The sequence below is a fragment of the Manis javanica genome, chromosome 1 (genome assembly GCF_040802235.1).
Source record: "Manis javanica isolate MJ-LG chromosome 1, MJ_LKY, whole genome shotgun sequence".
In the NCBI taxonomy this organism is placed as follows: domain Eukaryota; kingdom Metazoa; phylum Chordata; class Mammalia; order Pholidota; family Manidae; genus Manis; species Manis javanica.
Genome location: NC_133156.1, coordinates 85,664,052 through 85,687,408, shown reverse-complemented (window position 1 = coordinate 85,687,408; position 23,357 = coordinate 85,664,052). Strand labels below are relative to the sequence as shown.

Sequence of the window (23,357 nt, the reverse complement as noted above, 5' to 3'; positions counted from 1 at the left end):
TTTAACATGTTCTGCAGAGACATGGGTGGTGGCAAGCATCATGTCTAAGGGTTTTGAGGTGTTTTAGCATGAAAGGGGTGATAACTCAGACCAACAGTGCACAGCTAATAGTTTTGATAGGACTGGTCCTAATCGCTCTAACAGAATTTTCCTTAAAAAACCTCCATATCAGGAACAACCTGATCAATTGACACTTCTCATTCCCACTGTTAAGCATGCTCCCTCCCTGACCTGTGCATCCCAGCACTTGGCAGTGCTCTGTCTGGCCCACTCTCCTTGCTCTTGCCAGTTGAGCTTCACCGTATCCAGGAGTCAGTTGTGTTTGCTCTTCAACCTATTCTTTTCACGGTGTGCTTATTATGTGAATTATGTAATTTAAGCATAACTGCTAAAATATGACTGGGAAAGGAGGCTCTTTTGCTCATGAAAACATTAAAAAGCTTTGAAAAACCCTGAAAAGGCAAATTGCTGAAGCCAATCAATAATATTGGGGAAAATGATGAGTAAGTAGGATCCCATGCTTGCATAACTTCAGCAGGATGTTGAAACAAAGAAATAAAAACTGAAGTATCAATAATGCTTTATGGGTATGGTTCATCCAAGAAACATGAAATGGAATTTAAATACTTTTTTCTCTTAATCAGTTTTTGTTAACTGACCAAATACTTAGTTCTGAAGCTCCAGATAAGAGGGCTTCTAAACTGTCCTCCACTATTTTGGACGCTGGTCAGTCTTTGACATGTGTTTGATTGAGTGTCTTCTTTGAAAAAAAATGGGAAAAGAACATGTGAATAAACATAAAAACTATAATCACTTTATGATCCCTTGCAGCTGGTAAAATTTCCAATCAAAGTGAAACACCTCATTCTCTGAACAGCATGTGACAGAAGCATTAACCATTGTGCATATAATCTGTTGGTCGTTCCAAGAGCCCTGAGCTGACTTAACAGCTCCTCTGAATTTCCACCTGTCTCTGAAGGGCTTTGCTTTATCAGCCGTCCCTTCCCTCTCTTGGTACTTGCTGTAGTTAGAGTTTGTATATGTGCTCCAACATTCACAGCTTCTCATTCAGAAATGATCTGAATGGTGGCTATTTTGTTCAACCTGTACATTTAAGTTAGGTAGAATAGGATATATTAAGGTAGTCTAGGATCCTCATAAACAAGGGTTTGTGGTCTGAGGTATATAATTCATGTGCTCAGAATTTTATATTTTTCTTGTTTTTTTTTGTGGTTACTTTATAATGCTAGGGCAAGAACTAATGGAGTCATTTTTTTTGTACAAAACCTGGCAATCTGAATAAATTCAGTGAAAATATGGAAGGAAGAAAGGAAGGAAGGAAGGAGGGAGGGAGGGAGAAAAAGAGAGAAACCATGAAGAACAAGTGGGAAAAGTTGGAGAAAAATCGAGAGGAATAAAAACAGAAAACTATGTCAGAACATGAGTAGAAACACTAATTCCAATAAAAAATACATTAGGAATACTAAAAATAAGGTTACTTTGCTAATCCGTATTTTCAAAGAAGCCAGAGGTGCTGCCAAAAATAAAAACAATTCCTTGATGAAGAAACCCAGGCACAGGAGGTGTGCTGTGACGGGGAGAGGGAGGCTATGGGTAAGACCCTGGACTCTCTTAAATTCCTGTAGGTGGCCAATGTTGACAAGCAATAGTTCTCATGTGGATGTGAAGTGTACATTGAAAAGGCAAACAGCAAAAGAATCATCACAAACCTGTTTCTAAGAAAAAAGACAAAGAGAAAAGAAATAAGCATTACTAAAAATCTTTAAGACATTTATCAATTTAAAGAGTTTTTAAAGACAGATGTCAGGAGAGGTTCATTGCTTCGAATAGTTGGTCAAGGAATGAGGAGGAGGAATTTCACTGTACATCCACATGATTGCTCTTAATCTGTTTCAACTGCCTCCCTGGGTGGGCTTCAAAGTGAGTGTGAGTGAGGACAGCACTGAGTGCATAAGAAAAGAAAAATAAAAACAGGACATCCAGTCACTTTGAGTATAGTCTTATCTGAAACTGAGAGTTTCCAATGCTCATATCCCTACCAGGACTGTGAAGGGTGAGCAGGAAGAGGAGAATGCATCACCCTCCTGTGACTGCTAATTTTTCTTAATTCAGTGTGTTGTTTGTAGCATGCAAATAACAGCAATGCCAACAGAACAGTTTCCAAGTTGTGCTCAGAGAACACTCCAAACCTTTCCTATTATGGAGATATTGGGAGTGGCAGCAATTGTCCTGAAATTTGAAAAACTAACATGGGATCAATTAAACATGAAGACAGAAACAAATACCATGTAATAAAACCTTAAAAGGTACTTCTGGGAAACAGAACACTATGATAGTCTTCATTTTTGTGAAGAAAAAATGAAGTCTGCAAAGCAAACATACGCTGTAGCACAAAACATGGCAAATTTTCAAGGATATTATTTTTTAGTATTGTGCAATATGAATGAATTAATCAACAAAGAGAAATAAGGGCTAAGTACGAGTGGAAACCTCTGGGACACAGACACAGTAGCTATTACTGAGTAATAACTCAGCTTTTTATATTCTTTGCATTCTTCTGGCTTTATTTTAACTGAAATAAGTATAATCTTATATATGTATTTCAAAAACAAAATAATATATATATATATATAGAAATTAAATTTCATTGTTACATTGAAATATATCAGCATATGCTCTGAACAATAACAGAATGGACTTACATTTCATGGCTTGTTTTGAGAACTCCATGATTCAAAAATATTGAATAGGTAGACAAACTAAATAATGCTTAGTTATTTCTCCTGGGTATTCAATTGTTACTCTAGACCTCAAAGTAGCTGCTAGGAACATTACTAACTGGGCTAACCAGACTATCTAATTTCAGACATGCTGAAAGTAAGCTTTTAATATGACTCCAAGTCAGACACACACTGGCAAATTCCATAGTATCTTAAAATGCTACCCAATACAAAAGATTCATTGCAGTCAATAATGAAGTCTCTGCAGAAGCAGCAACTAATATCTTTCATTCCTTCCACCTGCATATACATTTCTATAGTAAGGATTAATTTATAACTGCATTGTATTTCTGTAGGAATTAGGGGTACCACAATTAAATATCTAATTATTTCTGATGAAAATATGGAAGGTAAAATGCCCCAAGCGGTTTTAGCATGTTGAATACCTTTATGAGCAAATATATCCTGAAATCTGAAGTCAGAGTTTTTCATAACAAATCAACATCTGAGACTGGACTTGTTGCGTTGAACACCTCTTATTATTAAGTGTCCTGGAGAAGGGTGGTGCTACGAGAATGATGCAAGATGTGAAACAAAGAGAAGCAAAAGCCTGGGGTTGGGAGTCCTTGTACTGCAGTGTCTTAGGGTATGCAGACAGGCCCCTCCTTTCTAGGTGCTGATCAGCAATAAGGGACACTTAGACCCCAAATTGTCTGCCTCTACCAAGAGATATTAGAACAAGAGAGGTTCTGTTTCTTCAGGGCAGGAGATCACTGTATTTAAGAGCAAAGTATTTGTCTTCTGAAGACCCAGTCTGGTAACCTGGTTGTGTTGCTGTATTTCCTAACATGACCTTGGGCAAGTTTCTGAATCTTAGTAAGCCAGAATTTCTTCATCCACACACTGGTAATGAGATGCTCTCTTCCCCTCCTACCAAATTAAAACATGCACATTTTTCATGCTGGCATGCATAGACTTCTACTAGGTCACTGAAACGTACTTTTTCAGCTCTATTTTCAATTATATCACATGTACATTTGTGCCTGTATCTATGAAGTATATTTCATTTGTCCAATATTTCTTGTATGGCTATACTCTACACACATGATGACAGATACAGTGGAAAATGTAAAGACAGGAAAGATCTTTGCACTTGCCACATGTAATCTAAAGACATAACAACGAGCAACTACAATGCAAAGCAGAATGCCATCAATGATAAACAAAGAACAAATGTCTCGTCATGGATGGAAAGAGAAAAATATCAACTGATACTGACTGCAAACAGGAAACCAAGTCCTAGAGAGGGCAGGTATCCTGCCGAATACTACATACACGAGTGAATGCTCATCCCAGGCCCTAGGAGAAGCAAGAAAGATAGCTCAGGAGGTAGAGCACCCACTATGCTTGGGCATTATGAGGGGTCTGGTGAGGCTGGGCAGAAGGTAATTATTTTGCTATGTCTGCCTGAAAGGCCCCTTCACCTACTGCAGCAACCCGAACATTTATCTGACCCTCATGTCATTTTGGCTTTCTTTACAATTACTTGTCACAATTAAGAATTACTATTATGGCACTATTATAGTCTTCTTTGGATTGAATGTTGAACATACTATTGTAGACTTGTATTAGGTATATTCAGTTCAGCTGTGAGTGAAAAATCCAAATTAAGAGTGGCTTAAATTAGGAAGAGTTTGGTTTCTTCCTTGTGTGAACATGTGACTAGGCAAAAGGGGCGGGTATAGCAGCATCCCAGGCCCCTTCTGTCTTGTTGCCCCTGTATGTAATCCTCATCTCCTGGTCCCAGAAGGCAGCATCTGAGTTCCCAGCAGCAGGATGGAGGAAGGGATGAAGAGGGGAGAAGAGGGTGCATGGGGGCTGTCTCTCAGGAAAGGCTCCCAGAAGCCACCATGTAACATTTTTGCTCACATGCCATTGGCCATCTGAGTCACATAGCCACACCCAGTGGAATAGGAGGTAGAGAAATACACCCTAAAAGGCTATATTTTTACACAAAATATACAGAATCTTACACAGATTAAGAGTACATCTTAGATGAAAACATGATAGCTAGTAATCCTCTCACTGAAGAAACATGAAAAAGATGTTGGGAGACAGTTAAAGGCTCTGGCTACAAGTCTCCATAAGTATTTGTTGAATGAGTGAGAATGTGCATTTATTAATCACTTGCTGTATGGCCACTATGTGACTAAAGATCCATCATATAGTACTCACAACAATCCTAAGAGCCCCCCCTTTTTTGTTGCCACTTTATATATAAGTGTCTTAGTGTGGTTAAGTAACTTTGTTCAAAGTGACAGTGGCCAGTTGAATTCAGAACCATTAATCTTAAACACCATATTGCCTCACCATAGACTATAACTGTTTTATGCAAATGTGTTTTACTTGTGTTAGATTTATAGATAATGTGGTCTATTTATCTTCACATATGGGAATTCATTTAATTATTTATTAAGCAAATAAAAATGTTCTAGGTTTGGGGACAACCAAAAGGTTTATGGTAACATATCTGTTCTTATTTATTAAAGGTTTAATTAATTGGGATTGATGAGAATACAAAGGGAGCCCCTAGCCACATGTCACTTACCTAACAAGAGAATCTCATATGAGGTCTTTAATTATAAGCTGTGACAAGCACTGGGCAAGAAAACACAGAGCTATAAGAACACATAATTAGAACCACATCTAGTCTGGCTGAAGGGTGGAGCTCATGAAGGCTTCCTTGCGAAGGCAGCATCTACAACAGGAGTTGGCACATAGGAAATGCTCAGTGAATATACTGAATGAATGAATGATCTATTAATTGAAATGGAGTTGGATGTCACTTTGGAAAGTGCTTTTTCCAAGCCTGGGGAAGCAGAAGGGAGTACCCTTTAAAATGTCCCATGTGGCTGGAACTCATAGGGTAAATTCTCCACTCTTCCCACAGCACATGGTAAAGAGTTCAAGTTCATTCCATCAAATCAAACAGCTTTTTTCCCTCTCAGATGTCCACACAATGAATTAGAAATTTTCCACATAATTCAAAATTTTTCACCCACCTAATAAGCTCCACATAGACACAGCAGACTTGCTCATTGCCAAAACAGCAGCTGCTCAATAAATACTAGTTCATCTATCATAGATTTGAAATTAAGGAAAACATTCTAAAAAATATTAGATAATGTACTCTTCTTTCAACATTCATGTACATCTTTCCAAATCTGGGTTAATGCTCCTAAAAAAAGAAAAGCTAAGATTCACTGGCAATAGGAAAATGTCTTACTTGATTTTTGTTCTTCAAGATAATCACATTTAAGAGCTTCTTGGAGGCTGCTGTTGTGTAAAAACACTGGTTTAGGTTGGGCTCCTGTTAGGAAAACTAAGAAAAATTCACACCTACATCTGAAATTAAACACTCTATCTCTTAATAGCACTAATGATGGTAATAAACTGAGGAGACCTCGGTTTAACAGTTTTTTAAATCTGAAAAAAGAAAAATAGCCTATGTATTATGAACTCAGAAAAAATATTTCAAAGTTACTGAAGCATTAAATATATAATAGATGCAAGAAATTTGAGAGTCCTTTTGTGGAAAAAAAGGAGAACTTTATTATTTTTTCCAGAACCAGAAAACCACAACAAAACAAAACAATTTACACTAAGTACACCAATGTTAGGCTGAAACAGCTACTACCTTAATTAAATATATCAATTCTAGGGAAAACAGCAACAGCCACAGCAATAACAACATTAAATACAAATACAGGAAGAAAATGTAATCAACTAGGGTACGAAAATGAAATGTCCTGAAAAGGCATTAATGTAGAATGGATACACTTATTCAGAAGCTCCAAGTTCAGTTCTTCCTTCCTAAGGGTCCTGCACAATGGTGCTCCCTAGTAAGCTATCGTCTTATAAACTGTTTGGTGGAAATGGAAATAGAAGAAAAATAAACTTTCACCACTATGGGAAGTAATTCTGTTTCAGAGTTCTTGTCTGTCTCTTCAAATAATCTATTTCAACTCTGAGCAGACACTATGATCGCCATTCTACTAGGGGCAGCCATGGGACTCGCAAATAGCCAATGGCAATAGGAGGAAGTGTCACGTGACAGCAGTGCCCATGTACCCCGCTTCCACTCTCTGTACAGAGCAATAAGCTCATTCTTCAAACTTCATGCCAGGCAACTGTTAGGATTTTCTCCAAGCAAATTGAACATTAAAACCCACAATATATTTGTCATTTTTCAAGAAGACCAACTCCTTTTCCTGATTTCTGTACTTTTGTTAATGGTATACCCAAATCATGCCCAAGCTCAAAACCCTGGAATGTAATGTTTCTTATTTTTTTCCTCACTAGCCTTCACTAATATACAATTCAATCAGTGTCAATGCTGCAGCCTCAAGCCTTCTTACAGTTTTTGTCTTTTAATTTCATTTCAACAGCTGCCAGTCTTATTCAGGTCCTCCTCTGGGCAGTTAGCTATAAAAGCCTCCCAACAGGTGCGCCTGCTCTTAGGTTTGTCTCTGCACCAAGTACAACATGTGTATTCAATGAAACATAACTAAATGCCTCCTAAGCACTCAGCATTGTGTTGGGTTTGCATAATAAATATCCCTCACATGTCGTCTTCCTGAACTCTAGTTCTGACAGTGTCGACACCCTGCTGCAGACCCTTCACTAACCATCAAGGGCCATCTTCATCTGACACTTCACATTTCCACATTCTGGTATCTCCCTACCTTTTGCACACTTTTATCTTTCTAGTTCCCCAACTTTCTATTACCCAACTTTACAGTCTAGGAAGACCAGTCCCTGATGGACCTGGGGCTCCCTCCATCTCCCTTGTGACTTTGTTCATTCTATGTCCTCTGGAGTCACTTTCTTAATGTCATCCTAAAAAATGGTGAATATGCTAAATTCACCTTTAATAATTAAAATATAAATGGCTTTTTGATGTTTTCCTTATATTTCAGTTGCACAGAAAATACATTGTTTCTTCCTTAAAGACTCCTAAAACCTGTGAGGATTTAACAATAAAGCATTTAAAGCCTGGTCTTATAGGGATGTGGATAATTTTATAATCCTTTTACTATTTAAGTATGACTTAATTATTGAAGGCCTCATATTAAGGCAAAAATTCTTCGAAGAGAATTATGTATTACTATATCCAGTTTGTGAAGGAATGGGGATTCCACTTAAGGCAGACACTGATATAAGACAAGGTTAATAATAAAACATCACCAAAACAGCTTAAGTACTTGGGTTTTGGATTTGTGATGTTCTCAATGCCATCCATTACTTCACAATGTTTCACAATAAAGTCTCATTTTGAAGAAGAATATATTTCTCTCTAGTATCCTTATTTATGCAATTAAGTTGCTTTCAATAGTGAAAGGAGAACATCCAGGGTGAAATATGTTCTCTTACCAGACTGTGAGCCCCACGTGGCAATTACCATTTTTTCTCACTATACCAATATCAAAATCCACTCAGTGTGTGTATGTGTGTGTGGGGGGGGTCTCTGCTCATTACGTGGTCACTGGGTTCTGATGCTGACCTACCAATTCAGAAACTCTAAGGATGGGACCACATTTAACAAGCTCTCCTGATAATTTTTATATAGTTGAAGTTTGAGAGCCACTGCCCCAGGCTGGTGGTGGACTGCTTGCTTATGGGCAAATATAAGTTTTACAGGATACAACAGTTACTTTATAAAACCTTAAGAAAACTCAAGACTCCCCCATGTCCAGTGCCAGTGCCTACCTTCTCCCTCCAAAAGAAAAGTAAAAGACAACTGCTAAGAGCTCTCAATAAAAGGATAGTGCCAAGGTTATAAAACGGCTTTGTGCTGGCCTCTCACACAAGCTGAGCTTAAATTCCAAATGTGCAATCTAGTAGTTTAGTGAATTTGGTTAACTTATCTTTCTGGGCCTAGATGTCCCCACTCTGAATAATGGGGATAAGAATACCATTTCCATGGAATTATGGAGTCAATACCACAGGTAAGGCAGCTGAAACAGCACACAGAGCTGGCTTTTAGATGACCTTACAGCTAATACATAACACCATGGACACTGACTTTCATGAATAGGTAGATGGAGTAGCTTTTTCAGCACTTAAGACTAACCACCTTCAGTTAGTTTTAAACAAACTACCCCCAGTGGAAAAGGTTTCAAATTAATTACTGTCTCAAAAAAATAAAGCTTTCAGAATCAGGCCTGTTGGCTTGGTACTCAGTCATATTTTCAACACAGGAGGTTTTCAGTGAAGTGTAGGGGCAGAACAAATTTATTCAGTGTCTGCAGTGGAAATAAGGGATTCCTTCAGCCCAGTCCAAACAGTAATCCCACTAGTTCCCAGAAGATAAACATGGAGAGACAATCAAACCTTTAGTACAGACTCTCACTTTTCCCTTGCTTCTTCTGAATTTCTCACCTCTAGGGGTCAGGAGAGGAGGCCAGGAGACCCTCTCTGGCCTTGCAGGAGATGCTGGGCAGTCTTACTAGGACACACTGCTGCATTGGAGGAAGTAGCTGACTCCAATTCATAAGCAGATTTCCCCACAGACAGACCTCATCAGCAGGTTTAATACCTTTAGCTGAAGCTGGGGGAATAGTGAGGAGTGCATTTAATGATGCGGGAGAAAAGTTACAATGAGAAATGCTGTAAGATTAATGGAATTCAGAGTGCTATCTCCTTTAGTCCTAAGTGTCTGAAATTGGAATATATAGCCCAGAGGCTGCCTAGAAAGTCATGTGAAGAGATATGAAGAGGGAACCAGAGTAAGTCGGCCATGAATGTGATCAAGGTAGACTGTAAAACCAGAGATTCTAAAGTTTGAATGTTTTATTTTTTTCATGACAATAGTGAGTTGCTATTTTAAATGAATTCAGACTATTTCCATTTCACTCTACCAGTTATTGTAAACTTAAAAAAATCACTCTTGTAATATAATCATGAGACAATGGGACCTATATGAACCACGAGGCATTTAAAATCTTAATCTTTGCAAATGATGAAGTAAAGTCAGAGATGTTTTCCTCATGGCCAAAATGTACAGCAAGTATAATGAAAAAGTCTTTCATATAAGGATTGTTTACTGAATTATCTTCTAAGAGTAAATAGATGCTAAAAATTGTGTTAAAGCAATTTCCTGAAACTCTTTACATTCTGTATTTTATGAAAAATAATAATAAGGTGTCATTTGCATGGTTTTGACATTTCTGTAAGGGTAAGAATTACAAATTATATAAGCTAGAGAGATACTTGCATTTAAAAGCTTTTTCTCTAGGGCAAAATAATCTTAGAGAAGACATGGTTACTTTAAAAAAGTCTAAAGTTTCAAAACCCTGTGTGATAATTATAATAAGTTTATAAAAATGTGCAAAAAGCTAAAACAAACATTTAATTTTTAACATTCCAGGATTGAAATGTAAATGGATAGGAGAAGATGGAAATTTTGGTGTTTGGTCCTCAGTTTAATAAGCACACTTCCTGGAGAACACCTTATCAGTATCAACCCATGCCCATCTAATGCTGCCAATAAAAGTGGTTTGCAATGATTATGGAGGAAAGTATGGGCCACTGGGATTTACAGAAAGTTGGATTCCTCTGTTGCCCAAATGGGGGAGGCATTCCCTTTCTTGTGGCTAGATGTACTACCTACGGCCTTAATGGGATGCTGCTTAGATGGAACAATTCAAACGGATGTGTGTCACAGCTCTGCAGGGAGGGAACTGCATGGTTTGGACATTCTCAGAACTTCTCAGTGCAGTATAACTGCCATGTGAAAATAAACACTAGCTCTCTCCCATCCATTTTGTTTAATACTCTGTATTCTCCTACCAATCAATTATCTGCATATATCCAACATAGCATTTTCTAAAATCTTAAGGTGATATGGAAATAGACTTAAATTGGGTACAATTTCTACTCTCAAGTGGCTTACATTATAGGAAGAGAGATAAAGGTAAACAATGATGATAAAGGTCTGTTAGCTGCTATGACTGAAATACGTAGTTGGCAGAGTGGGAAAAAAGGACAAGGTGTTCATTCCTTTCTCTGGAGATAAAAAGCATAAACTTCAGGAATCACTTCATAGAGAAGGAACCCAAGGAGCTAAATCTAAAGAAGGCTGATAGAGAAGAGTGTTGACGGATGAGCCATAAAGTATATGCACCTAAGCACAGAAGCAGAAAACATCCAGCTAATGTTTAGGAACAGCAAGAAATACAGGTCAGTGGGGTCTTGGGTGCTCAGAGTCAGAGAGGAAAGAGAAAAGACTGCAGATACAGCTTCTTTTAAATAAGAGAACAACTGCTATGTGTGGTTAATCACATATTCGGTAGCCCATAGAATCTGGAGTGAAGAGCCAGCACATATCCCTTAAAGCTAATCAGCAAGCAATATGCACTAGTGTTAGTATAAATGCTTTAGTACAGGTATATCTAGTTATTTTTACTTAATGTTAGGTACTTTTTTGTCTTTAAAAGTAAAAATGACTTTTTACACACAGCTATATATGGAAAGCTCACTTCCAATAAACAACTTAAAGAAAAATAGTAATTTTCCATCTATGCTTACTGTTTGTTTATTTAAAAAACATAATTAGGAGAAGCAATATATTAATGTCTAAATATAAATAGCCTTGGAGAGGTATTTACCATGAATGGGTGAGTATCTGAGAATGTAGCTTTTTTCAGGGAAAAAAACAGACATTTTCTACTTGAATGAGGAAGTAGTAAAGATGGATTAGAGTCTATCTAATTCAGGTTCTTTACCTAGAAAAAAACCTGAAAATGAAAGAAAAATTTACTTCTTAAAATCTGTGTTTTTAAAAATGTTTTTTGTGTCTCAAGGAGCTCCAGATGCTTGTAAGTACAAGAGAGTTTTCAGACATATTATATGCAGGCTTTTGAAATGAAATAGATGATACTCTATTTTTTTTGTAGCATTTTTGATCCCACTATTCACAAAGTAAAAAAAACCCAAAAACCCAAACAGCCACATGTGGAATGCACACTCCAGAAATGTGACTTTGTAACTGAGTTTGTGCTCACATACCTCTATTTTGGTCCTAGTAGCCTACATTAACTATTATTTTGTTTAAAATGCAAAAGTCAGATGACCTTGCTTTGGGAAATTTTTTAAATTGTCTAACAACAAAGAATCTATAGCTATTTAAGTATTTTCAACAGGTTAACTGTTGAAAATACTTAAAATCGTTATGACTAAGGAATAATGCTTAGTCATGAATTTCTGTGAAAGCTGGGAAACATGTCTGACTAGGATATGTAATGTAGTTCTGCCTTCATCTAGTGTAGAGACTCTCTGTGGGTCACATATTTGCTACTGTCTTTCCTCACTTTTCTGGGAGTTCTTTCTCTCCTTCTACCCGTGTAGTTACCACTACTTGCAGTCCCAACAACAAAGTGCCCAGACCATAAGGCAAAAGTGTCAGTTAAATTTTATTCACTGATTTTTTATGTATCTTCGGTAGTACAATCCAGGTTTGATAAGCTAATGAGACATGCTTTCACAGCAGTCTGAGGATGACCTGCAGGAGGTCTGTGGGGCAATCCAGAAATTTTCATTTTTACCCACAGACCCATATGACTCCTGCGCACATTAAAGGTTGAGAAGTAACTATCTCTTCCCTCTATAAATGCTGTGGGATAAAAAAATGAACACACTAGGAACAAACAGATCAGATGTAATAATATAGTCTATGTAGTACAGTGTAATGGCAACTTCTCTCCTTTCATAGTCTATAGATATTATCTAAACTAGTTTTTAGTTAAACAAAAGTTTTATTAAATTAGGTTGTTTGCATATAATAAAATATTATGGTTCAAATGAAATATTTGCAGATGGTGTAAAACCAGGCTACGTATGTTATATTTTTATGTTTACCCTGTTTACTTTTCTGTATTCTAGATTGAGAGTATCTTGAAGGCAAGCGCTGCCTTTCTTCTAGTGCCTACTAGGCACCACGGAATAGACATTCATTTAGTAAATGTCTGTTGCATGAATGAATAAACAAATAGCTAGGAATACAATGTATATGCATTGTAGAAAGAATGTATATACATAACATCAAATCACTTCAGAAATTAAAATAAAACAATATTTTACTACATGTAGTTATAAAAGATAAGAAAAATAATCTGAACATAAAATAATTCCCATTAAAAATAAGGAACAGTCATCCTGACTGACCTTAGTCAGTTAGCAAAGTACTCAGAATGTTAAATAAGCTTTTACATTTTTATATGAGATAACTCCAGACATATTTCCATAATTGTGCAGTGTTGCTGTTGCTAACACATCAGTCAGAAACAGAATTCCACATTCCAGAATGCTAATGAACTAGTCAGTGTTTCATGTGGTGGTTATTTATTAGTTGGAAAAATATCTAGGTAAGGAATAAAAGTCAGAAAAACTTGAAAAGGGGAAAAAGGGCTTTTTTAAACTGTATTTACTGCACTAACCTTTTATATCCAGGACCAATTATGAACATTGTGGTGCTATAAATAATTGCATGCTGAGTGTGTAAATTTAAAATGGCAATTTTAATTTTATTACTTCATCAAGACAAGAAAGAAAACGAAATTGAATACTAACTAGTACCTGTGTGTCATACACCTGAAGGATTAGGGGAATGTTGTGCTCATTATAAGTGAGTTTAAGGAAAGTACTCAAATGTTTCATTTGAAGGACTGAATATAAATAAAAGAATTAAGTGACAAGGGAAATTAATAATGCTCAAACAGAAAATTTGGTACATGATTAGACTTCCGATAGCCTCTTTGATATGATATTCCTTTAAGAAAGGATAAACTTTTCTTTTTAGAAATATAACTCAGAAAGTAAGATATTATTAGAGAATACAATAACATAATATGTAATCTGAACACAACCATGAAGTATTTACTGAATGACAAAGTTGAGTTCTCAGTTTTTCTCCCATTTTATGCAAGATTTCTTCATCTAATATAAAACCTTCTTTATTTACTTGTATTGTTTTTATCTAAGAGTTCAGGATCGTCTTACGACTAAATGAAAATAATAATTTTAAATAACAATAGTATAATGATAGACTGCCTTAAAAGTATAAAGTATTTAATTATTCTACCTGAGTTGCTAAAGTTATACTTAATCTAAATTCCTCTAAGAGTCAACCAATGTCCTGTTCCATTGAGGTTATTTCTAACTATAATCACTGGGATAAAAAGAACTTAAAGTTCATGCATACTTTGAAAACTCAGGACTTAAAATATTAGTAAGGTATTTCTCAGAGAAAACATTGCAAGAAGTCTGTTATTTATGTCTTATCAAAACATGGCAATCATTGAAACTCACAAAAATAATTTGCCAAACAGAAGCCCTCAAATAAATTTGCAACATTGTCTCTCAACTGTTCTGCAACTTCTGCTGTGATTCTTAATGTCTAAAGTTGTATTGTGACCAAAATTCCACATATGCATTTCCTAATAGCCAACTAGGATGATTTAAAAAAAATGGTTTCTGGAATAATTTTTAATAAATAGAGTTAAGCATTTTGTTGTTCGGCATCTATTTTAAGCCTTAATTGGATCTTCATAAGTATATAATCAAAACTGTATAGATGTGCCATTTCCACTACATGAAATTCTCTTTGCACATGTGGCTATTAATTAGAAAAATCATTTAAGAAGCAGTTTCAGCAAATGCATGCAAATATAGATTCATAAAACAAAAAACAAGACTATCAGGTAACTACATGGAGACATACAGATAAAAGAAATGTATATATGATAATATGTAATAGTTAATAAAAAATCTGAGCAAGGAAATACCTAAAGGAGAGTCTGGCCTGGCTCCTAAGGTTTGAAGTCATGTTACTTGGAAATAAATCAACTTCCTTTTCTAGTCAGTACCTGTAGATAGTTTCACACTATCACCAATAATATCACATGATGGCTTAAACATGTTAAAAATTACCTCTGACTCAAAAGATGATAGTCAAACTGAACAGATAAACAACCTAAACACAAAATCCTGTAATAGCTCCCTATTCCAGTGGAATAGGGTGGAAACCTTTTAGAATGTATGAATCCTAGGGCACAGGAAATTTGAATACATTCCTCCAACAAACTATACACAAATCATGATTTTCTCTATGATGTCCCCAGTGTTCACTGAGCATCTTTGATCATGCTGTTAGTCTTGGCTTCCGGTTTCTACTGAAAGTCACTTTCCAAGGCCCATCTCAAGCGCTATCTCCTCATGAGGCTTTCCCATGGTAATTAATCACTTCTTCCCCTGACCTCACTGCATACTGGATTTTCCTTGCCTGCAGCTCACATCAGTGGCTCGTTAGATGTTATTAATGTGCTCCCCTAACAGAGGTATAATCTTTCACAGAAACCATCGTTCGATCACCTTTTCTGTCCTCTTAAAATGTAGTTTACTATCTCACTTCAGATAAATGCTCCAAAATCATTTAACTAGATAAAATACAAGGTGCTGGCAATACTACCATCCATCCCATTTTAAGGAAATCAGTTAGTATCTTAGTATATCATTGTTTTATCCTGTTTAAAAAAAAATAGCTGGCTGATGATAATGAATAGAAGGGTATGAACTGAAACAGCTTCAGCTATTGAAAAAAGTTGCTAAAGACATTATATTATAATCTATTGTGTATTTTATATTTGTAAATGTGAAACTAGTTCTGAAACAGAGAAGGCAAAGATACAATTTAAATTTTCTTCAAGTGTCAGAGTTGCTGCTAAATGTGAACACAGTGCTATTAAACACAAGGCATATATAAACACCTTCTGGACATGTACCTTAAATAGTGACATTTATAGCCCAGGAATTTTAGCATTTCTAACCTTCTTAACACACTTTCCAATGGAATATGCACATATCCAAGTTTCATAGTTTATAGACAATTCAGACTCAACTAAATCATCCTTTCCTCTGTGACCATGAAATAAAGTCACACCGAGGGCTCTCACTTGCCTTCTTTCTGAAATGATTCTAGTCATCTGTGGGCAGTAGCCTTGTCCCATCCCATCTGTTACCTGAATCCATGGCCATCTGTCATTTTCTGCAGCTGTCCATGCATTTATAAGCCCCTTCTTGTTAAGACGTGCATAGTATGGATACCATTTCTGGAGTCCGAAAAGAGCTCGGTGAGTAGATGAAGCTGTGATTTGCTGATTTGATATGATTCCACCTTCAATTCCCAATGGACCTGAACATTCTGGGAACAAATCAGAAAAAATGTGAACGTATTACAAATAATCCATATTCAAAATGTGGCTGTTAGATTCAGTGAGAGAGACTTTTTAAATGACTTTAACTTGTACCATCATGACATTTAAGGCCCATTTCTTTACAGATCTGTCACTGATCACTACATGGAGATCATTCTTGCTGCTCATGACACTCTCTTCTTCCTCTGCTTTGGGAGTGGCACTTGAACAGACAGTTTAGTATCAGTAATAGAAATACTGAATTATTTTTACAAAGTAAGTAGGGAAATTCTCTGACATTATACATGCCTTATGGGTACTAATCAACACATCAAGATATAAAAATATTTATATATCTAATATTTTTATTTAAAATTCACAACTCTAAAAAAGGTATCCTGCACTTAAATGTTTTAACTTACTTCTTTTATTTTCCTTTGAATTTGTGACTTGGGAACTTCAGAAAAAGTTAATAAAAAATTTAAATTCTAAGATTAAACCATAATATACTTAAATGATATGTACTCAGATACTAAAATCAGCTATAAAAATTTTAGATTTTTAGTGCTTAGATTTTAAAATTAGAAAGGGAGTTAAGTCCATCTAAAGAGTATATATAATTTGAATGTCTTAATTATTTCATAAGATTTCACCACAAAGTACATTTACTTTAAGTTCAGTTTTGAAAATTCAGAAGAAGTAATACTATAATGAAAAGTAATATCTAATTTTCTTAATTTTATTCATACACTACTTTCAACTATTTACTAAATTAGATTTATATAATGAATATGATATTATAAAACATGCTATAATAATTTATCTGAATTCCTAAAAATATGACAGAAGCTCCTTCCCATTATTAAATTTCAGTGTATATAAGTCAACTTGACTAGTGGCTGCCAAGCACATTTTAGATTTTAATTACTATTGAAATACAACTTTTGTCAGTAAAGTTTACACTCAGATTGAGGTTGAAATAGGAGAGGAAGAATTTTGCAGCTGGATTATGATATTTTAAAAAGTTACAAAGATGTTTCTCATTGGTAACCATTTTCCATTAAGCTTAATAAACATGCTTCTTTTTTCTGTTCTATGCATAAATAATAGCTCTAAGCCATTTCTTTCTAACATTTATCCAATAGCTTTAAAACCTTTAAACACTTTTTATAAAAAAGAATGAAAATATGTGGGAAGGTAAGCATCTTAGTAGATGCTTTATTAGTAAAGATGACATTAATACAGCAAAAATTGTATCTTTGTTATTGACAATTAATAAATCATACACCTTCATGAAGGTGTACTATATTACTGGGAAGTCATTATATTAAGAAGCCATTCATTTTTAGAACTGCAGTATTAGTATCAGATAATCTGATTTTCACAATCCAGAAACATTAACATTGAAAGTTTGAATGTTTAGTCTTTGGATTCTTGTTTTGCTTTCCATTTTAAACTTTAAAACTTTAAAGATCTTTACAGACTTCATAAAAAGCACTATGAAACTTTCATGATGACATTATGATTTTAAACAACTGCAGGAGGCTGGCTTTTTAAGAATATTGCCATTAAAGGATTCTCAAGTATCCTTGTCCTTGATCTGTACAACGTTTGGATGGGAAACTGCAGTAGGCAGGAGGCCATTTATTGTAGGCCAGTCAGTAGAATGGCAGAGCTAGAGAACCAGCTTTGATTAATTAAACTGCATAATAGCCTTAGAAAGAACTCTATACTGTGTACTTGTACTTCTAAAGGCCTTATGCTGAACTGGTAACCTCACCGAATTTGTAACCATTTTAAAAGAGAGATTAGACCTCAAACCAGCATTATTCACTAAGTCTACTTTATCAGTATTCTTAACCTACTAAACTCTCCTGATTAGCTAAAATATCAGCAAATACAATGGCCAGGAACTGTTATGTAATTGTGTACATCAAATACCAGTGAGCGATTTATTACCTATATTTTGCATATTTTTTTTACCCTACCATAAGGCCCCCAGTCTTTTACATGCCCTCACTAGACATTCATTCAAACAAAACATAATTCAAAAAATAAATAGTGACATGCTATATTTTTATAGGCCTTCAGAGTTTACAAAGTATCATCACTTGAGCTATCTCACGACCGTGATGTCAAATTTATGACTATTTCCTTATCATTCCTCAATTCCACATTTTTTTCCTAATAAGAGTCTACCACATTCACTCACAGCCTGTACATTGCCAGTCAGTAAAGCCCGACCAGAGGGAATAGGACTCTGCGTGGGGTTCTTGACTCTGTGAAGTGTCACTTTACTTCCTTACTGGTAAGTGGTCCTCAATTTTTCTCATTTTAAATAGTCACCTAATCCACAACCCTGAGGTAATAAAAGGTAAAAAGAGTTTTGCCTTTGAAACCTAAAAAATAATGAGCTGGTTCAGTAAAGCCCCGTACACGTTTCTTTTTAGCATACTCCGGTCTTGGCCCACCAGCTCCCTTGCAACAGGGGCTGGGTGTTTTACAGTGCTGCATCCTTAGAGGCTCATGGTGGTTTGTGCACAGGAGGAGTTTAATAAATATGTGATGCTTGTTGGCACTGAGGTCTTTATTTTTTTCTGAATATTAAACTAATATGCAAATCCAAGCCCTGTACTTTCTTTCATACTGGAAAGTTGTCACAACAGCAGCTTTTCTTCACTAATCATTCAGATCACTATCGAATGGATGTCATCATCATAAAAGGTTCAAAATCCAATTTCCTTTTGCCTGTGGTATCCACTTCCCCAATGTCCCATTACATTCAACAGTTATAAAAACTAATGAAGGAGTTGCAATTCAGAATGCAAATGATTATACACCTAAGATTAAGTGACCTTAAGCAGTGAAAAATTAGATGCTTAAAAGAAAGATAATATGGAGATATATATTGCCAACACTACCAGTAAATGAGGGAAGAGACATGAAATAATAACTAATGAAGATGCAATATTAGATGAGCATTCTGAAGTCTGAAAAGTGCATCCACGTGGTTTCCTCATACCATCAAAGTACTACTTTAAAGGACAAAAAGCTATCATGCCTATTCTTGAAAGAGAACCTTTTTGAGGAGGGAAGTTAAGCTTGAAAACATGAGTATGGAATTGAAGCCAAATGCTTTACTTCACAAACAGAAAATTATGTCAATTAAGAGAGTGAAAAGTTGAGTGATTCTGGATCTTTTTCTTCTGCTATGACTTTATATGGGCGCTGTGTACTTACACATGCTAGGAAAGAGGAGAGGAGAATTAACACCAAGGAACTGTATAGAATGTCACTTATGGCATGAGGATATGACAGAGCTTACACAAACCGGGCTACATAAAACAAAAGGTGACAGTCTATGGCAGTGACTCACAGAAGTAAATACTGAGGTTTTGTGGTAGTCTGTGTGCCCTAAGGTGTTATAAAAATTAATCTGCTACCATTACTGGCCTATACACTGCTCATCTAGTAAGGGTAGGCTAATTCTCAGTTTGAACTAATTCACCGATCTTTTTACTATGTGCCCATCTATCCATCAATCCTCCTTCATTACTTCTGTTTTGAAAAATACATATTTATTGAAGTTCTACCATATATCAGGCACTTTTCTAGGCAGCGGTGATACAAAGCAAGAAGGTCTCAGCTCTCCAACAGTTCAGACTCTAGTGAAGACAAACTCTTAGCAAACATTCAAGTAAACAAGAAATACCACAAAGTGGTAAGTGACCAACAAAAAGGAGGGTGAACCAAGTGGGGGTGTGTCAGGTGATGGGAGATGGCTCTTCTGAGAGGTGACATCTGGTCTCTGGGTGAGAGGCAGGGGGCTGCTACTCGGCAAAGGCTTCCTGTGCTGGTCTCCTGAGGAGCTTTCAGTCCAGTGGGAGATGCACACACAGAGACAAAAACATTTGAATACAAGATGGTAGATCCCATGGTGATGGCCACAAAGCACAGGATTCAAAGAGGGAATTGAAACCCAGCCCGGGGTTCAGGGAAGGATTTCTGGGAAAAGAGTGGGAGCTAGCATAGTGAAGAAGGAAGGGAGGGAGGGCAGACAGAAGACAGGGGACAGTCTGCTGTGATCAGGGAAGGAGAGGCAGTTCAGCATCACCAGACCCAGACGGTTTGTTGGGAGCATGCATAGTCATGAGCTGCGCTGAAGACTTAGAGAGATCCTAGATTATTTTGCTGCTGAGAACTTGCTCAGAGAACTTGATTCTATCAGTGATGGGTTCTGGCTGTGGGCATATTTCATTTAATATGGATCAATCCTGTTATATCATAGAGGATACATTTAAGAGTGGACAAAACTATGGCCAAATAGCAAGTGATTATGGTTAGTCGTCCAGGTAACAAATGATGCAGATTTCAAAGACGGATGAAAGACAGGAAGAGTTCTAAGAATATTTAGATGGTAAAGTTGGGCAGAGTTAGTAATAATTAGAGTTAGGGCAGAGGAGAAAGCAGTGCATCTTCAGAAGAGATGGACAGCATAGTTAGTGTCCCTATTAGTAGAGACTGGCCATGTTTCACAACTAACACAACAGAATCTAATTTATTTCTTAGTTTTACCAAAAATTATTCTTGCTGGTGATTGAATTCGGAGGACCCACTTTTGTCCCCAGCTGCTACTGCCATGCGGACCCATCTGGACTATATTCACATCGACAAGATTCCCAGGAAAGGTCTGAAAAGTGAAAATTGCTTCAATAGCCAAGCCACAGCCAGAACTTCCCTGCCCCACATCTCATTCACATGTGTAATGTGTGTCCATCATTGTCCCACAGAACAGGGAAGGGAGCCCCTCTATATGCAGGGATTATATTCCTTATGGTATCTAACAGCAAGCCTTGGCCTAAGCAGACACTTAAGTATTTGTAGAGGAAATTAATTTTTAAAAATAAGTATGAAAGGTAAATAAACAGTACAAATTACAGGTAACATTGTAACATTTTATTTGTGTAATTCGTTTTTAAATTAAAAATCATTTCACCTACTCTCTCAAGAGTACACTGATATAGAGGCCTACCTCAGAAATTGTTTATATACCAAGTGAAGAGAAACAGCATTTCTTTACTAAAGAAGGGACTGACCATAGAATGCATTGCCTCTCTTTCAACTAGTCGCCACAAGGCAATCAGATTTTTCTGAAATCATTCACGGTTACCCCCAGGGTGGGCTCTGTGGCACTTTGATTGATGCTGATTATGACAGTAGAGTAGGCATCTGTGTTTATGCATCTTCAGTATTGTGCTTGCTTTTGGCAGGTTTAACAATAATCCTAAATTAATGAGTCCAATCAACATTGATTATGAGAGACTTTGGAAATCATTTATGCAGTCAGTTAGACTAACTGCTTTGCCTGGATGGTCTGAGTGGCCTGGAAGTGCCTTCTGACCGAAAGACCCGCTGTTCAGACTAACTCTGAGCAAGGGAGTGATGTCACCTGGCAGGTTGAGCATGAGCAGCTCGGCCAGCTGGGGCCAAGCCTCCTGTGCCCTCCCCAGAGGGATTTCTTTGCCTTTGCCAAGTCAGTGTGAATGAAATACCTTCTGCGTGAAGTCTTTCTCCCTCTGCAAGCTCATGCTCTGGAGTCTGGAGAAGAATGGCAGCGGCATTTTATTGACTTTGCAGCTCACAAGTAAGCAGTGCCTCAAGATGTCTCACATATTGTTCCTGAGTGTGCTGATTAAGCCTTTCAAATAAGTGAGATGCATGACTGAATCTGTAGCAGGAATATACTGCTTTCATTTGCTCCATCTCAATATCCAGACATCTTCAGTGCAAAAGGATTTCAAATTAAAGCCATGTAAGAAACAAATCTCCTTAAAACATTGGCAGTCCTGTCTTTCTTCGAGCTTCTCATCTTATTACAGGAGTGTGAGTCCTTTGCTGTGCTTAGCATAGCATGATAATTGTGCTGAACACAAGTGCTGGCAAATGGATTACTGATGACCTCCAATACTGCAGAAATTAATGCTGATTCAAGCATAAACTTCCCTCTGTGCCACTTGGACCATGGCCTTTCCTTTATTCCCAGCGTTTATTTTATTTTAGAGATGTCTTGAGACCAGGCTCTAAATTGGTGAGGGAGAGATCAAGGCCACTGTTCCTCACACTGTAGCCCGGGGGTTAAAATGAGCCCTAAATATTTTTTTCTGGCAAGTTTTGTCACTGAATTCCCCACACACTTGCTCTGATTTCTCTCAGACTATTATTTTTCTGGTGTTAGAGAGTGGTGTCTAACAAAGGGTAAGGGATGGAATGAAGACAGGAAATACAGAAAGGCTGAGCTCAGGGACAGGCTTGGATGTGCAGGGTTGGCTGTAGGAGACAGGGGATGGCAAAGGAGCTCCCTGCACAGTGTGAGAGCATGAGGGTAGATCTGCACAGCACAGCCTTCCCTTCACTAACCCATTCACATGGGTCCCCATGAAGCCCCTGTCCAGGTATCAGCCTTTGGTCATAACACTGGGAGGAAGTGTGCTAAAAGGCTTCAGGATGAGAAATCCCATTTCGTTAGGTTTGTTTCTTTCCCCACCTAGAGGCTGCTTCTTTGTATCAGGGAACTGACTTTATATATGACCACAGAAACCTTTTTTAGGGAAACTAGTAATTGCAAAAATCATAAAAATTGCTTTCAAAGATTAGTTGTGCTTATCTGGAGTGCACTTTAGAGAAATGGTCATTTCTTTGCTTCGCAATCTTGAAGACAATTCTGTAATATGTAGCCACTGAAGAGCTGTCCTCATTCTATAGGAGTGGCATTCTATTATTTTCCATATTGCAAAATGGCAATGTGTATGTTTTTCTCCTAGATAGCACACATTTTAAAGGTAAAAATCATGCTTTTTCATTATTTATGTTTGCAAGGCACTTAGCAATGCCTTACAAATCTGACAGTTCTCAATATTGTGGCTTAAACTAAATTAGAACAAATCATCACTTTTTGGAATTACTTCCCTCCTTGCTTGAAATTGAATTAATATTTCTGAATATTACCTCTCTAAGGACTCAGCATACTGGGTGGGTGGTAAAATCAGAAAGACTTTCCTGGTATGCTGGAATACTTGAAAATATATAAGAATCAGCTCTTGGGGGCAGGGGAAATACAGTGTTTGGAATAAAAAACCAGCATTCATCAAGTTAACAAATTAAATTATCAGCCATCTAACTGTTTTCCTGTAAAATGTGGTTATGTTTTTCTTTACCCTGTATTCTCTCAAGTTAATTATTATATATTATCAGCTTAAATTAATTGTTTTGAGTTCAGGAAAAGATTAAATCCATGAAGAGGCTAAATTATAATAGGAACTTGCCCATTAATATTTCCCAAAGCTAATTTTTTATAATATTGATGCAC

At 36.7% G+C, this 23,357-nt stretch overlaps 1 protein-coding gene across 2 annotated transcripts in view; it reads right to left on the bottom strand.

The window, feature by feature from the left end:
* The window catches only part of EDIL3 (EGF like repeats and discoidin domains 3), a 388,593-nt gene that overhangs the window by 109,340 nt on the left and 255,896 nt on the right, over positions 1 to 23,357 (bottom strand). For both annotated transcript variants that reach the window (XM_036998533.2, XM_036998532.2), the window contains one exon: positions 15,818 to 15,999. In XM_036998533.2, the coding sequence (XP_036854428.2) occupies positions 15,818 to 15,999 (182 nt within the window). The remainder of the gene's footprint in view (positions 1 to 15,817; positions 16,000 to 23,357) is intronic.